At 39.1% G+C, this 16,932-nt stretch overlaps 1 protein-coding gene across 3 annotated transcripts in view; it reads right to left on the bottom strand.

Moving 5' to 3' along the window:
* The window catches only part of Zzz3 (zinc finger ZZ-type containing 3), a 41,574-nt gene that overhangs the window by 9,291 nt on the left and 15,351 nt on the right, over window positions 1-16,932 (bottom strand). For 2 of the 3 annotated variants that reach the window (XM_028754287.1, XM_028754290.1), the window contains 6 exons: window positions 6,816-6,954; window positions 4,716-4,863; window positions 4,514-4,629; window positions 3,914-3,985; window positions 2,911-3,012; window positions 2,208-2,303 (listed from right to left, as the gene is read on the bottom strand). In XM_028754287.1, coding sequence (XP_028610120.1) covers window positions 2,208-2,303; window positions 2,911-3,012; window positions 3,914-3,985; window positions 4,514-4,629; window positions 4,716-4,863; window positions 6,816-6,954 — 673 coding nt within the window. The remainder of the gene's footprint in view (window positions 1-2,207; window positions 2,304-2,910; window positions 3,013-3,913; window positions 3,986-4,513; window positions 4,630-4,715; window positions 4,864-6,815; window positions 6,955-16,932) is intronic. The other variant, XM_028754288.1, reaches the window with a different exon arrangement.

Raw genomic sequence — 16,932 nt, 5'->3', positions numbered from 1 at the left:
GAGAGAGAGAGAGAGAGAGAGAGAGAGAGAGAGAGAGAGGTTTCCATACTACTTGAGTGTGTAAAACGATCACTAACACTGAGCAACTACTTGCTTTATGCAGTTACCCCTGTAACATCCCTACAAAGCAGCCATGGGCTCTCACTGGAGATAGCCATGTGTAAGCAGCAGGAGAGCGTGCCATGGTGAGGGCAGAGGTGGAACTGGATTAGACCTATGTTGGGGCACAGCCCTCAGACCAGCCGCTAACACAGATGCCACTCATGACCACAGACACAAACAGAACCACTGGAAAGACACCAATTCACCCAACTCTCACTATGGCCAGGAACCTTCTGAGTATGGTATGCTAGACCTTAACAGCCACGATGTCTGCTTATAAGAGACCACACACAATGGATCAGATTTAGGCTTTCCTAGTAGTATTTATTCCTTTTTAGTCTTTATTCACTCTTGGTTGTAATAGTGCATGATGTAAAGCAACACATTAACAAATCTCATTCAGAGAAATGAATTAAACAGTTATGGATAGAGCTCAGTGGCCAAACATTTGCTCAGCATAAATAAAGTCCTGGGTCTGAACCACAGCACAGAACAAAGAGAGGGAGAGAGAAAGGAGAAGGATGAGCCGTGAAGATGAAGTAAGAACCATCAACGACAGGTAGAAGCCGTTAGTCTGGACTCTGGTTTATAAGGGTCCAGTATTCCAAGGCTGTAAAGTCTCTATATTTCATTAGTACAAAAAACAAACTTGAAAAACTGGGCAGTGGTGCTTCACGCCTTTAATTCCTTCACATAGGAGTCTAAGGACAGCCTAGTCAACTGAATGAGTTCCAGGACAGCCAAGGCTACACAGAGAAACCCTATCTTGACAATCAAATCAAAACAAAACAAAACTCCAAACCAAACCAAACCTAATCAAACCAAACCCCAAAACACCACCACTAACAACTTCAAAAACTCAATGGAGCTAGAGAGACGGTTTCGGTGTTAAGGGCTTGAGTTTGATTCCTAGAAGCTGCTTAGGTGCCTCACAATCTCCTACACAACCTCACAACCACTCTAGCTCTCGGGGAATGCAATGGCCCTGGCCTCTGCGGGACCACCATTCACGTACACATACCCACACACGGGCATATAATTTAAATAATAAAGAAATCTTTTAAAAAGTCTAAGATGTGAACTATTTAAACAATCTTCTTAATGTAAAATTATATAAACTAGCATCCACCAGGTAACATTTGAAAGTGGTATAAGGAAGAAGATACCATGAGGATTTATTAAACTAAGGGAAGAAGCCAACTGCCCCTTAGTTTTAACAATTACAAATCCCTAAAACATGGCTGCAAATTAATGCAGGGTTCTATGTATCAGAGACAGAAGAAGCATTTTTCACTAGAAACTGGTGGGAAGGGTATGGGATGCCAAGAGGACTGGTGTGGTGACTTCCTGTGGAACCCTTACCTTGCATGCTGAAGGCCCTGGGTTCATCCCTAGCACCCTAAAGGGATGCAAGAGGAGACAAAAGACTGCCTGGCACTCGTTATGAAACCAGCAGCACACTAGCACTCAGCCGCAATCCTAGTACTTGCTTCCCAGCAGAGGCAGGACCACCACCACAAATTCTAACCAACACAGTGAGTTCTAGGTCAACTACATAGTGAGCTTCTGTCTCTGAAATCAATGGTTCTCAGCTTATTAGTGTGTGACTAGACAACTTACATGTTGTTATGGGCTAGCAGGCCTTTGTATAAAAAGGTTTAAGGACAGTATATGCGTAATAAGTAACAGCCACCTGTCAGTATTCTCACCATAAACGCAGGGGGAGAGAACGCTACTTATCGAGGGTTAAACATCTCAGTAACATTTCCAGTCTATTCGACAGAGCACAGAGAGAGGAGAGCAGGCCTACATATGAAGGCATCCACACCTCCAAATTTAACATCACTAAGTCATTCCTAACACTGAATCACACTATAAAAATGCTTGGAGTAGCACTCATTCATATCACCCCCAAGAAAACAATGGAGAACTGTTAAAACTCAGTGTATTTGTCTAAGTAGCAACAATGGATTCTTCGTCTCCATTTATACCCTATATAATGAAATGTCAAAAAGAAAAGGAGCACAGCTTAACGAACTCACACCCACACAGCAGTTCTGTACTCAGTGAACCTCACTGAGTTTGTTCCTGTCTGTACGCCTTACCTTTCTGGAGTATATATATAAGTTAGGTGTTCTGCCTGGAACTGGTATGCCAGCTTTAGTTAGCTTTATGAAATACTTCTGTACACGACTGGCAACCTAAAGAAACACGATAGCTCTTTCAACATAATGAAATAATGTAATATTTGAGATTTTTTAAGTGGTAACAATTAAATTAAGAAGTAACTTTCAAATTTTCAAAGACATTTATAAGTTAAAACTTAGATAAATCTAATTCAAGTACATTTAAGTTTGTTTGATTCCATAGCTAAACAATTCTTCCACCAGGTGAGCACTGAGGAATACACACGAAGCCCTATCTGTCTGTCAGTAATACAGATGGGCATGAGGAAGGAGGCTACGGTGTTCATTTTCAGAAAGACAATCAGGGATGGTATTAATGAAATGCCACAAAATCCAACAGCACAGTCTAACAAAAAAGGACATCATCAGCACACTCACTAAGCACTCAGGAGATGCAAGGTCCAATACACGCATGCATACATGTGTGTGTGTGTATTAAATGTTTTATATTGACACAAAAAAGTATTACTTATGCTGTTTCTGCTATTGCCATAAAAATAAGCAATGCTAATCAATTTAAAACTACCATACACTAGAGCTAGCAATGGTATCAGTTGTGCTGGTGTGGCTGCAGAATTGTCCACCGAAAACCATCTACCATTCAGTCTGCCATTCCCATCACCTGTTTGGCTGTCCGGTTGCCCAGTTCATCAGCAATCTTCTGCCACCGCCGAGATTCTACTTCTTCAGGAGGGTATTTAAGGAGTAGCTGTTCAAGTTTTTTCTGCACCAAACACAAGACCAAATTTTAAGGGAATAAAGGATTCCATGTAAATTACTGGATTTCTGAATAGATATATTCACATTTCATTCACAACACAGTACTGCTTTCCCAATTCTGGATGTCATAGCACATTATTAGAGATTCTCAAGATAGAAACAGTTCCAGTTAGGAACTTAAGATGCCACAGGCAAAATGAGATTAGAAGAAACACTCATAAGAGCCCTTATAAAGGCTCTTCTATTCATTTCAGTGGCAAAATAGCACAAGAAAACAGAGGAGAGATATATTGGGGTTGTATACATCTCAGTGAACATAATTTTCCAACTATCTTTTCTTGCTGGAATACAGCCCTCTTCAGCTTTAACAGAAAACATGCAAATTCACTAGATCTAGAATAAGACTCTTCCTGTCACCGAGAACCTAAGTGACACACAACCACTGACTGCATGAAATCAAGCTTCCTTGAGGCTTTGCACAGACAATCCTAACAGAAATGTTCCAAGTATGCCCGTCTAGCTTCTCAGCTCCCCCACAACAGAAATTAAAATGCAACTGAAAACAGCACTGTGTGTCTTGAGGCTTTTCTTTCTCACACCTACTTTTAAGAGTATCCATCCATGTCTAGCCTCCTTCCCAAACCCAGTTTTTTTTTTTTTTTTTAGTTTAAGAATCATTCTCAAACAATTTGTATGTGTTCAAAATCCAAAATTCACAAAATACACAAAATGGTGTAGACAAGTACATCTAAATATTTGATATTTAGTTTAAAGGATTAGTTTAAAGAAATCAAATGCAAGATGAATTAAACGCAACAGTTAGCAGTTTCCTGGTAGTACTAAGTCTACTCTAATAGCCTAGGTTTCCTTTTAACCCAAAGAAGCAAGAAGTGTGCATGTGTCACCTGCTCTTCAACTGTCCACAGCTGGTTGAAGGTCTCAGGTTTGCTGTCATCACACAGACGACCTCTTATCATCTGCATATAAAAAAGGATTTAGATAAATGGAAAATATCAAGGGTATAGTCAAAGAGCACACGAGAAATGTTTTAGAATTTTCAAAACATCTTTGCATATTTTAATATATACATCACCTATTTACACAGATTTTTTTTTTAATATTCTTGTAACTCCTCTCTAGAAACAGAAAATATGGGTTCAAAATTGAAAACAGTCCAACCAAGTGAGACAAGGCCACATCTGAAATCCTGGTCACACTCTACAGTGCACTGGGACTAGGAACAGCACCCACAGTCCCACTTAAGATCCATAAAAACCCAAAATGTGACCAACACAAGTTACATCTTACAAGAACCTGCAACTAGAAAACTGGGGCATAAACAGTAACAAAAGAGTCGTGGCTACCAGCTTGGAGGCAGATTTAGGTTTCCTCTTAACTTGAAAGCTCATGTTCTCATTGTTTGTCAGTAAACAACTCTTCAGTTTAAGAACACAAATCAGCAAAAGGTTCCGTGTCATGCTATTCAGGTATTTCACAGCGCTTACCTGAGGACGATTATGGGAGCCTTCTGGACCATCACTCAAAGGCAACATGGAGTACGAAAGGGATTCTCCCTCCTTCTTAGCATCTAAAGGACTTTTTGGTCTAGCAGGCAATCCTACTAAAAATCAAGTCATACACAGAATTATTTAATCAGGATGCTGTAAGACATTTTCCTCATTAAATTCTTATCACATAGACTCTTACCTTTATCAAAAACTAACTTAACTCTCCTAGTATGTCTTTTTCGATGTTTAAATTCTCTTTCAAAGTTCCCAAGGCTATTGGTATACTGGTCCCACATGATTTCAGGCAACTGAACAACTCTCTGTGGGTATGGAAGCCCTATATCAGCCTGGGACAAAAAACACAAAACAAAATAAAAATATCAGGGAGACAATGTACATTTAACTCAAAAAAGGTAATAGGTAAAATAAAAATGCAATAGGCACATTGTAAATTCTACTCATAGGGTGCTAACTACGACATATTAGAAATACACTATATACAGAGAGACATACTGCATAAGTAGCAACTTTACACTTAAACACCACACCAAACACCTATCAGCTCTAAGAACAAGCACAGTGAGTGTCCCAGATGCAGCAAATGATGAGACACACAAAGTTTGACATTAGCCTCAAGGGTGTGGCCTATCCATCCTTGCTACATAATAATTATGACAACTTTTTCTTTCTTGTAGTACTGGGGATCAAACTTGGGGACCTTACAGAAAGCATGCAAATGCTATACACCACAGCTACATCTCTTGCTTCAAATTATGACATCTTAAAAATAAAACTTCTAAATTAAATCTATGACAAAGAAAAACAACATACTTTTGACTCTTTACTGAGCATATGGATTTTAATACACATCTTTTTATCTTTGTAAAGCTAAAATGTTCAATAACACATCTTTCTGAATTTAAAACATTTCTAAATTAAACCTAGAAATGAAAAACAAGCAAATAGCTAACTGCATATAAATCTAGTAACTATGCCTAAATGCATATTTTGCTTAACAGAATACAAATAAAGCAAGATTAAAGTTAACATACATTATCATTTATTTCTCTAACAGTTTTAATTTAACCTACCAAAACTTGCCATTTTAAGAATATCTTTGTGCTCAAACTGTTTAATAATAAGAGGTGGAGTTGGGATTTTTCCCGTTTATTTATTCTTGTGTTTTAGGGTTTTTGTTGCTTAGGGTTGTTTTGTCTTGTTTCTTGTACATATGTCTTACAGCTCAGCATGACTTCAAATCTGATCATTTATTTAGTAGGAGAGGATGACTTTCAACTCCTGATCTTCCTGCTTCAGGCAAGTGATTGGATTCTAAATTTGTACCACCACACTGTTCCAAGGGGAACCCTATTTTAACAGAGAAGGTACAATACAGCTCTAAAAGCCAGTTCTTAACAAGCCAATATATAGATGATGTATGTATTATGAAATGCAGTGTTTTCTGAAACCAGGGAAAGGAACAGTGTGCTGATTAACGAAATGACATCTCACAGTTCCATTGTACACAGAGGTCCACAGATTTGGCTTTGTATGTTTTCACACAATGCTGATTACTGAGCCTTTCGAAACATTGAGTGAGGTTCAGTGGTAGCAGAGCACTACCTATACAAGGTCCTGGTTCCATCCCCAGTGCCAGAGAAAGAAACACACACAGACACACACACACACACACACACACACACACACACCAGACATTGTACTTGTGTTTATATACACACTAATCAATTTGGGGCTCCCTACTTTGATGCACTAAGAGTTTGAATGGCTCACTTGTTAAACATTCAAGTTTCAAAAGAAGAGAGAAAACAGTTTCACAGTAAAAAAAAAAAAAAAAAAAAAAAGTCTTTTACAAAATTTAAATAAAATTCAAGTTTCTCTTCACAGACTTGGTTATCACAACCTAAAATAAATTTTTGTTGTCTGTGTAAGTATTTGCTTTTTTACTCAGTAGCAAATGTAACCCAAACAAAAGCAGTTAATAACTAGTAAATCCTCTGTACCAGGCCTCAGAGGGTAATAACGTAGGGAACAGATAGAAAAAAAAAACAAAAACGCTCTTGGCAAACAGCCAATGAAAGGTCAGCTCTGTTCGTCCGGGCAGACGTCACTGTGCACTACATGGGGAAGAAGACAATGCTGCCTTCAGTGATATGGCTAACCTGAAGCAGGCTGTGGAATATTCTTAAGCATAAACTCATTTTTTTTAAAAAGCATAATTATTTTAAATTACCAAATATGCCATAATCTTTAAAAGTACCAAAGTGCATTCTTTCTGTACCTTCTTCTGTAGTTTCTCCACAAATCCAATAGGATTTTTTAGTGCTTCTCTCTGGTGTCTGCCTAAACTTTCCAGGTCTTGCACTGCTTGAGAACGCTGAGCCTCAAGTACAGCAATGGTCTGCAGCAGTCTCTGATAACTAGAGACAAAGAGAGGTCTCTCACTTCAAGTTCTCTACTATCAACAATAAAAACTTAGTTCAGGTCATCATCTACTACGTATTAAGACACACAGTCGTTTTAAAGTTACCTGAGAAAGTTTAGTAAAACATATTACTGGGAATAAATGAGGTCTTCCTGAGTTACGAAGTACCTAGTCAGAAAACATTAGTTAGAGAAAGCAAAGCCTTCTTTCCCATCTTAAAGCTTCTAATTCTTGAACCTTGAACAAGTTCTGAAAACAAGAAACATTTTAATGTTTCAGCAACTAAAGTTTTAAGAAACTTCTTAATAAAAGAACCAAAATTCCACAATTTCATACAAGGAGTCACCAAATCCTGCTTTGTGCTTGTACTAATGTGGGAACGAACGGACGGACGAACGGAACGCCTAAGGCAGCACACCGTCTTCCCCATACCACAAGACAGCAGCGGCACAGTGTGATACGGTAGTGGGTCACATCGTTCTCAATTGCTCTATAATGTCCTTCCCCCACATCTGAAATTTCCCTTTCTATCACAAAGCCCACTCTTTGTTCCAGCATTCAACATAAGGGCAAATGTTCACTTCCAAGAGAAAAGCTGGAGGCATTATTTCCCTACCTGCAGAGGTTCGCTTTAGAGAGTGAACACAGTTTCATCCACGTCAATCTACCTACTTGTCATCATCCTGGAACATCATCACTACAGGAGACACACTCATGAGCTCATTCTCACTCAGCGTCTCTTGGGTAACACTGGCCTGAGTCTGGAATACCTGGCTTCACATATAAATACACAGAAATGGAAGAACCCCGTAGCCTTGAATGTTCATATACTTCTCACAGAAATAATTTGAAAAGCCATCCCAAATTTAGTGCATAATAAGAAGCTATGTCCAACAAAGTATCAACAGAGCAGTTTTCCTTTACGGTCCAAATACGCTGTTTCTCAACTCCATTATGGAAAATACATCTGTTTTGCTTGCTTTTTTTTTTTTAAAGTCAAGTTATCACACTCCCTAGCATATAGACACTCAATAAATTTATTAAATAAATAACTGTCTGCTGCTTTGCCCAATCAGAAGCAGAAGAGAAGCCAGCAGAGCAGCAGTAATATCTAAGGTGAAACAATGCGCCCAGGGGACTCGCCACCAAGGTGATGCTTAAACCATCTCATCATTGTTTTCACATCTTTGCAACTCAAGTGAATGACATATTGAGTACCAACATAAAACTGTACGAGTTACATACACAGTCAATTTGAGGCCAGTAGAAGACACAAGAGATGCTGTCTGGGGGAAGGGCAATGAAAGCATAACTTTTCAACTCTAATTTTGCTCAACTCTGACAAAATGACTACCAGGCATAAGATAAACACGTAAGATCTATAATGATATATGTATAATGAAAACCTGTAGAGGAACAGTGAATTCAAGTCTTCTACCCCAATTTCAATCATCTCTCAGATCAGTCAGAGACTTTGCCAGCCTATTCCTGAGTGGATATAAATCTGTCTTCAGTCCCACCTGTGGCTCTCCACACTGAGAAGCAAACTCAACACGGAAGGGCTCACCAATGAACCCAAGGCAGGAAAGACACAGCTCTTCATTGATACAACCACTGTTTGCTAAGAAGACAAGGCACTCTTAAAGCTCTAGCAATCACCAAGATAAAGCAGACATGGAGATGTGGATGGCCGCGGAGCTACAACAACGGGAGAAGGAAACAGAACTGGATGTGCATTAGTGAACACCGCTGACATCGTCATGAGATGAGAGAAGGCTTGCAGCTGAGGGTCGATCACAGTGGTCACCTACATTTTTGTTTGAAATTCTCCATAATTTTAAAAAGAAGGCTGAATACGATGGTGTACTTCTTTAAGTACAGCAGCTGAAAGACAAAAGGCAGGTGGATCTCGAGTTTGAGGCCAACCTGGTCTGTGTAGTGAGTGAGTTACATACAGGACACCTGGAGCTATCAAGTGAGATGCTGCCTCGATAAAATAAAATAAAAATAAAGACAGACAGAAAGAAACTGTGTCTTTGATCTAAAGTAAGAGCAACATATTAAGTGACACTGTCACCTAGTGGTCAGATCACACCTGCCAATGCTCTGCTTGGGGCATGACAAGAAAAGTGACCAGACAAGACAGATGTGCAACCATGTAATAAGAGGCAGCAAGAAAGGCCAAATACAGAGGGCTAAAATGTCTGAAAACACCACAATAAAAGGTCTAACATTTGTTGTGTATATTGTATTCTAGACACTGCTATATTTTAAACTTCATAAACTTAAAATAGGTGTCATTCAATATTCAGGGCATACTACAAAGAAAATCTCTGTCTCAAATAGAAGATGTCAGAATAGTGTCAACTCACCACAGATGTTCATCTAAATATTAAAAAAAAATCCAAATATAATAATAATGGAAAAAAGTCCTAAACCCCCACAGAACCAACATAAAACATTTTCACACTGGTTCTGGCTCTACTTGTGAAGATGATGCGTGCTTCCTGTGTGATGTGAAGTTATAACTTTTCAACAAGACTGCTGTGTCCTGACGCTGTAAGAACTGCCTGCCTGACCCTCACAAGATGCTAACAGAGTCTGTCTGCAGCAGAGTTCTCCATTTCACTTTTTATGACCTTGGCATGCAGACATTCAGCTTTCAGGCTAGGAGATGGAAAATACCAAGTTATTTTTGCTACCCTTCCTGGCCCAGTTTTACTGACTTTTATGAACATAAACATTTATTATATCTAAAAGACTTTATTGTCCATTTCTTAGGCGGTTCTTGCATGTGCAGCCATCAATAGAGGAGGGAGAAAGAGAAACAGGAGGAGGAAGATGGAAAATTTTACTTTTCAGTGCACCACCATCTTTTTCCAGGGGCCAGGTTTCCATTTCTATGGTGGAGAGAATTCTCAAGAGCTCATTTGGACACTTTTAACCTTTAAAAAATGCGGACATTCAGCCAAGAATGCTGGCCTGATTCTTCAAAATAATAATTGTCATCATAAGGTCCCTGGTTCAGTCCTGGGTTTCTGCACCAGATGAATAAGAGGAGAAAGAAAAGGTAAGACAGGAGTGCTCCCAGGTGTGGTGGAGGAAGGTTAGTGCAGATGAGGAGCACAGCTACAGTAAAGGCAGGGACATCTGGGAGTGCAGAGGAAGCAGAGCCTCCAGCTCTGTGACTACAGGTGTGGTCGCCACAGTGAGATGCATGTCCGTATGCTGACGACCGCCTTTTAGTAAAGATTTTTTTAAAATTCCTGTTTTATCTACATTTGTTTATATTTGGTTTTCTAACTGAATTTCAACCAATTGTTTTCCCCCTGAAAATTCTTCCCACATTTTTCTTCCCTCTACCTTTCCCTCTCTTTCTCTGCTTCGTTCTTTATTCCATCATTTTACCTCCATAGAGCTTACACTTGAGTCTATTTAAAGTATGCTTGCCCTTGCTTCTCTATACTTAGTGTAAGTGCCAGCACTATTCTTAACTGGTTTTCACTGTAGCCATACATACCTGGTTTGTGCTGCTGCTTTGGCTTATTATTATTATTATCATCACTTTGTTTTGGTTTTTTCCTTCCTAAGCATTAACAGGTACTGACTGAACCCTCAGGAAAAGACTGCTCAGCACACATATGCCAGCAGGTGCATACTTCCTACTTAAAACCACAAAAATATGAAAAAGCAAAGCAAAATTATTCTTCTAAATTCACATTTATTCAGTAACTGAATTAAAGGGATGCTAAAATGTCAACTCCAAAATCTAATATAATACAAGATCAATGATCTGAAAAATGAGAAATCCAGGAAATAGTACAGCAGGAAGAAGATCTGGTAAGTGAAAAGCTCAGTAAATCAAACTCAATAGGAAGCATCTGAAGGCAGAAGACAGTCCTAGTATATAAGACAGCTAAGGCAGTGTTACACCAAGGTGGCAACTTAGAAACCAATCACAACTACAATATTCAAGACGCTGAAACTCAAGTGCCCATAAATCTGTGCTGAAGTAAAGAGACTTAAGATACAGACTAATTAATCATTCAAAACTCCTCAAATTTAGGGAGAGAAAAATGTACATCCAACTACATACACACAGCAGTTACAAAGCAACAGAGGAAACCAGTAAAGAACTTTGCTCCCTCAGATTGCAATTAAAAACTGTAAGACAACAAACAAACACACACACACACAAAATGTGGCAATTAAACATAAGTTTGAATGGCTGTAGAGATGGGTAGGCAGTTGAGAGCACTTGTTACTTTTAACCCAGAGGACCTGGGTTAGATTCCCAGGACCATATAATGACTCACAACCATCTGTAACTCCAGTTCCAAGAAATCTGATCCCCTCTACTGGCCTCTGCAAGCACCAAGCATGTAAGCAAAATACCCAATATACATAAAATACAAAATTAAATCTTTTTTTTTTTTTTAAAAAAAAAGGATAGAAAAACTTTAAAATTTTTTTATTTTTCATACCTTGGTTTCCTTTTTCTCTTATTTTATGTATGTCAAAAGACAAAACAAAAATAAACAAAAACCCATCAATAACTGTTTATAGTATGCTCTTATACAAATTAAAGAGCCTGAAGATCTCTCATCAATTCTATGAGTTATAGTTAATACATTTTGCCTACAGTAAGTAAATCATTAAGACATTTAACTATTCTGTTACCATCAAACACATGATATCTTTTCCATTTCCAGAAAGCTGAATGATCCTTGAAAAAGAAGGCTGCTTTGACTTGCTTAACTGTACTTTCAAATCCTAACCACAGACTAGGCTTGTCAACACTTGGTCTTACAGAGAACAGTCTGTACTCTTGAGTGTATCAGACCCAGAAGCACTAAAGCTCACTGCCCTCCACACTGCAATGGCGTCCCACTTTTAAAAGGCCGGTGTTGCAGGATGACTCAGTAAAGTTGCCTGCCACCAAACATTCAGACACATACACAAAGAACAAAATGTAATAAAAACATTTTTTAAGCAGCAACCGGGTTTGAAGACATTGTAGCATTTGGAAGGCAGAGATAAGACCATGATTTGGAGGCCAACCTGGGCTACACGGAAAGCCTGCCTCAAAAGGCAAAAGTAAATAGAGAGAAAAACAAAACAACTAGGATCTACTTCAGAATACCTTGAAAATTTCAAAGACCTTCAGTCAGAATATGTCAAAATATAAAACAAACAGTTCAAGTTCTCAAGTGTAATTATCAACTATATGACACATTTTCTAGCCAGTTCTACTAGCTGCTCTAACAGCAAACTACATTATGTACACCTCATAACTAAGCTCTTCCCCCAACACCTATGTATCAAGGACACCAGTACTTAACACTATTCTGCAGAAGGTTTACAAGCCTGAGGGATAGTCCAGGCTACAGAGCAAATTCAAGGCCAGCCTGGTGATAAAGCAACATCCTGTGGAAGGAGGCAGGCTGTTTTCAAACATACGATTTATCCACTGCAAGTTTCTGAAATTAATGTGCCAGGACACATACAATGCTGTGAAAGAAACTGCACATTGCACTCTAAGAGAAAACTGTTAGGCAAATGTAACAAAATAGCAGCTACCACTACCAAAAAAAAAAAAAAAAAAAAAAAAGAAAAATCACAGAGTATTAGAGCTAGATACAAGTTGCCACTTTAAGGATAAGCACTGAGTTGAGGGTGCTCAGAAGTAGAACATTTACATGACTTAAGTCTTCAATCTCCAGCACCACAAAAGAAGAGTATAAATTTCTGTTATGTTATAAAAACGTTTTCTAATAATAAGATACAAACTCGGAGCGGAAGTATGAAACATGAAAATGAAATCCCCATGATACCAACATCATGAAATAAAGTTGTCATATTTTAATCTTGTGAGAAAATATGTAAGTTTTTATAAAATATAGGGGAATATAAAATGCTAAATTAATTTTTACAAAGTTGTAGTAGGTTTTTATTCAAAGTATAGAGAAATAAGAATTTCTACTAAATAAATTTGTGCTTTAGACATTACCAATACTATTCTTGAGTATTGCCATGTATCTGGGAATAAAAATCGGGCCTAAAAATTAAAGAACTCCTAGAAAAAAAAATACACATTACTAACGATGTATCATCAGTTCAAAACTGTAAAAGCTGACCCATTCTAACCTAAGATGCTCAACAGAGGCGCAGGGCATCTGGAACTCTGCAGTGCATTCCTAACTAATCTGCAAGCTAAAAACTATGCTTGCAAAAGTCCCTCTTAAGCCACTAACATAGCTTCTAAGAATTCTAGGGGTTTCACTGAGGAGCAGGGCTCTCTCCTGGATGGAAATTCTCATAAACTGGTCACAGTTCCCTCATTATCTTTGCAGAAGTCATGGATTGATTTTTACTCCCCCAAGCACTCACTTTTCTTCTAAATACCCAATATTTTTTTTAAACATTATTAAAATTATAATACCTTTACAATAAAGAACACTCACCAGTGTGTGATTCCTAGACCACTTTGGTACTCTACTTAAATGAACAAAAGAGCTTATTTCAGATATTTTAGTTTATCACATGATTTGGCTAAAGACAACCCAAGTTGCTTTCAAGACTGCTGGGTGCCTGCTTAGGGAACCCTCATGCTGGCAGGCAATTTCAACATATATAAAATCTATTTCAACAAATTCTGCTAGTATCTTTAAATTTTTCCCCTATTGGGGGGAAAACCCACAAATGATTGGCTTTTCTTTATTAAGAATAAGGTTCTGTATTTTTCTCTGAGCACTGTATCGTAAGAGGTATGCTCCCCACATCTTGCTGTAAACCACTCCACTGTACTTACACACATTATACGCAGAGTAAAACAACACACAAGATAAGAAAAATACAATGCTTTCATGTGTGTCAGTAGAGTATCTCCAATACGTCTATCATATGTTCATAATCTTCTATACCATTTTAGGCAGTTTTACAGTAACATGTGTAACTGAGTCATCCTTTACCAGGTAATTAAGTACTCAAGTCCAACATGACTTTACACTAACCCATCATGACCCCGGTCCTCAAACATTCCAACAATCAGTTCTCACTGTGTTGCCCAGTCCCTGAAACAATCTCCTTTAATCTCATTAAATTTGCCTGTTCTAGCTAATACCCATAAATGGAGTTATATGACCTGCTATGTCCTGCTTACTATTTTCAAGATTCAGAGTACTGCACTTTTCTTTTTTCATTTCTTCCTTCCTCCCTTCCTCCTTTTTTTTTTTGGTTTTTCGAGACAGGGTTTCTCTTTATAGTCCAGGCTGTCCTGGAACTCACTGTGTAGACCAGGCTGGCCTTGAACTCAGAAATCCGCCTGCCTCTGCCTCCCAAGTGCTGGGATTAAAGGCGTGCGCCACCACCACCCGGCGCTCGCACTCGCTCTCTCTCTCTCTCTCTCTCTCTGTCTCTCTCCTTCCTTCCTTCCTTCCTTCCTTCCTTCCTTCCTTCCTTCCTTCCTTCCTTCCTTCCTTTTTGGTATGTTTAAAGTTGCTTTTACAGGTTTTGTTTGTTTGTTTGTTTGTTTGGGGGGTGTACGAGTGTTTTGCTTGCATGAATGTCTGGGCACCTTGTTCATGACTGGTGTTCAGAGACCAGAAGAGGGTGTCAGACGGCCTGGAACTAGAGTGGCAGACCACCATGAGGTGCCATGTAGGTGCTGGGAGTCAAGTCTGGGTCTGCAAAAGCAGCAAGTGCCCTCAACTGCTAAGCCACTCCTTCCTTCTTTATGGTTAAATAATATTCTATTGCAACAACATTCATCAATAGCTAGGTATCTGCGTTGTCTCTACTTTTTGACTTGTGTTACTGTGAACATCTGCATCTAAGTTCTTGCTTGAACACCAATTTTTAATTCTTTAGGGTATTTGAAAGGAGAATTTGGCCTATAAGAGCATTTTATTTTTATGCATGTGGTATATTACCTGAAAGTGTTCTATGTTGTACAGTCATGAAAACATATGGAGGCCAGAGGCTGACTCAAGGTGTCTTTCTTCAATAGTTCCTACCTTATATATCAAGATAGGACCTCACTTGAAACCAGAGCTTGCACATTTGGCTATTCTAGGGGCCAGCTTGCTTTAGGGAATCCCTTCTCTGGCTCCAAGCACTGGGATTATAGCCACTGCACTGAACTTGCCTGTGGACTCATGGGACCCCAATTTTAGTCCTCCTGCTTACACAAGTGCTTTATCTTCTGAGCCATCTCTGCAACCCCCAAGGGCAAGTTTAGCACATTACACTAGTTATTTGTTTCTTTGCTTCCCTACAAACAGCAGGACATCTGACCCAGGGGATCCAATCTACTACATACTCAGTAACTACAACACTCTCGGCACTATAAACAGATGTATGGCTAATGGTCTTGACTGCTAATAGTGTAGTGCTATCATCATAACAAACACAATACAAACCAGCAGTATATGCAATGAAATCCCAGTACAGCGGAAACTGAGAATAAAGAAACTTACAAGGAAAAAACAAACAAAGAGGTGTAAGGGCATATGTTGTCTTCAATACTGACAGATGAGGCACACAGACAGTATTTCCTGAGCTTGGCTAATCAAAAGATTGTCTACTGCTCTTTACTTAACCTTTTTGACTCATGTATGCTATACACTTGTATTGAAATATCATTCTAAATTCTCAGTAAAGTGTCCAATTATCATATACAAGAGAATTAAAACAAGTCAACCTCTTTAAAATGTTAATAAAAAGTATGTATGTCCTCTACATGCATGCCAGGTACCCATGGAAACTAGAAGAGTGCCAAGGATTCCCTGGACCTGGACTTACAGGTAGGTGACTGTGAGCCACCTGACGAAGGTACTGGGAGCCAGATCTGGGTCTTCTGCCGAAGCAGCAAGTGCTCTTTACTGCTCCAGCCCCTCAAGGTCTTTAGTGTGTGTCTACACTAGAGGGCAGTTGCCTGATGAGGTCTAAGATATCAGAATATTCTGGAATGAGAACTACAGTGTGTGCCACCAATGTGGATGCTGGCAACTCAACTTGGGTCCTTATCAATAGCAATATGTATTCAAACACTGCTGTCTTTCCTGAGCCTTTCAAACTCCTTTTTTCTGAAGATAGTTCTGAATGGGTTTCTAGTTCCTACCACTAACAATGTAATAAAGTGTGCTTCAATTGTGTTAATTTCATTTTCCTTGCTGTTTTTAAAGTTTGAAGGTGCTGCATACTAAGGGGAGGGAGTATGTACAGGGGTGGAGGGGTATTCTTTCAAAACAGGGTCTTACTATCTAGGCAGTCTGGCCTAAAACTCACTCCCAAGTGCATGATTACAGGTGCACAGTGCCATAACTGGAGCCAATCACTGAATTAAATAAGCTTCATCAAAGTTGAAATAATTTGAATCTGTATTTATAATCATATTTATAGAGCTATTCATACCCTAAACCTGGAGTTCTTGTGGGAACAGAACTTAAAGGGCTGTTTAAGTTCAAATTGTTCCTACTGCTTTTCTAAATGTGCAACAAACACGAAAAAAGAAGCAACAGAATACACTCAAAATAAAACAAAAACAAAACACCCGGCTTTTCTCTAGGAAGAGGAAGCCAAGTCTCACTGAGCATGTTCTGTAGACAGTCCATTCCATCCGAGTTGGAGCAATGCTCTCATTTCCTTCTCCCAGAGTTCGAGCTCACTCTCTCTATGCACGCTCACTGTGATGTATCTTCTACCCCGGCATTGCAGCTGCAAGGCTTCATGTAACACAAACAGGTGTGTGTAGGGTGTGGAGTGCAGACTGCACACACGTGAAAGCCAGAGGGCCACAGCAGCTGTCTCCCTCCACCTTATTTTTTGAGACAATGTGTCTCCCTGAAGGACCACTGATTGGATACACAGGATGGCTAGCCAACTCCTGAGATCCACCCTTGAGAGCCAGTGCTAGAGACAAACCATTCCTTTTTCCCAGTCCTTCAGCCCTGAACCAGATACATACCATTCT

This window comes from Grammomys surdaster, unplaced genomic scaffold (assembly GCF_004785775.1).
Source record: "Grammomys surdaster isolate TR1022 unplaced genomic scaffold, NIH_TR_1.0 125996, whole genome shotgun sequence".
NCBI lineage: Eukaryota > Metazoa > Chordata > Mammalia > Rodentia > Muridae > Grammomys > Grammomys surdaster.
The sequence above is the reverse complement of the archived record's forward strand: the minus strand, read 5'-3'. Positions and strand labels throughout refer to the sequence as shown.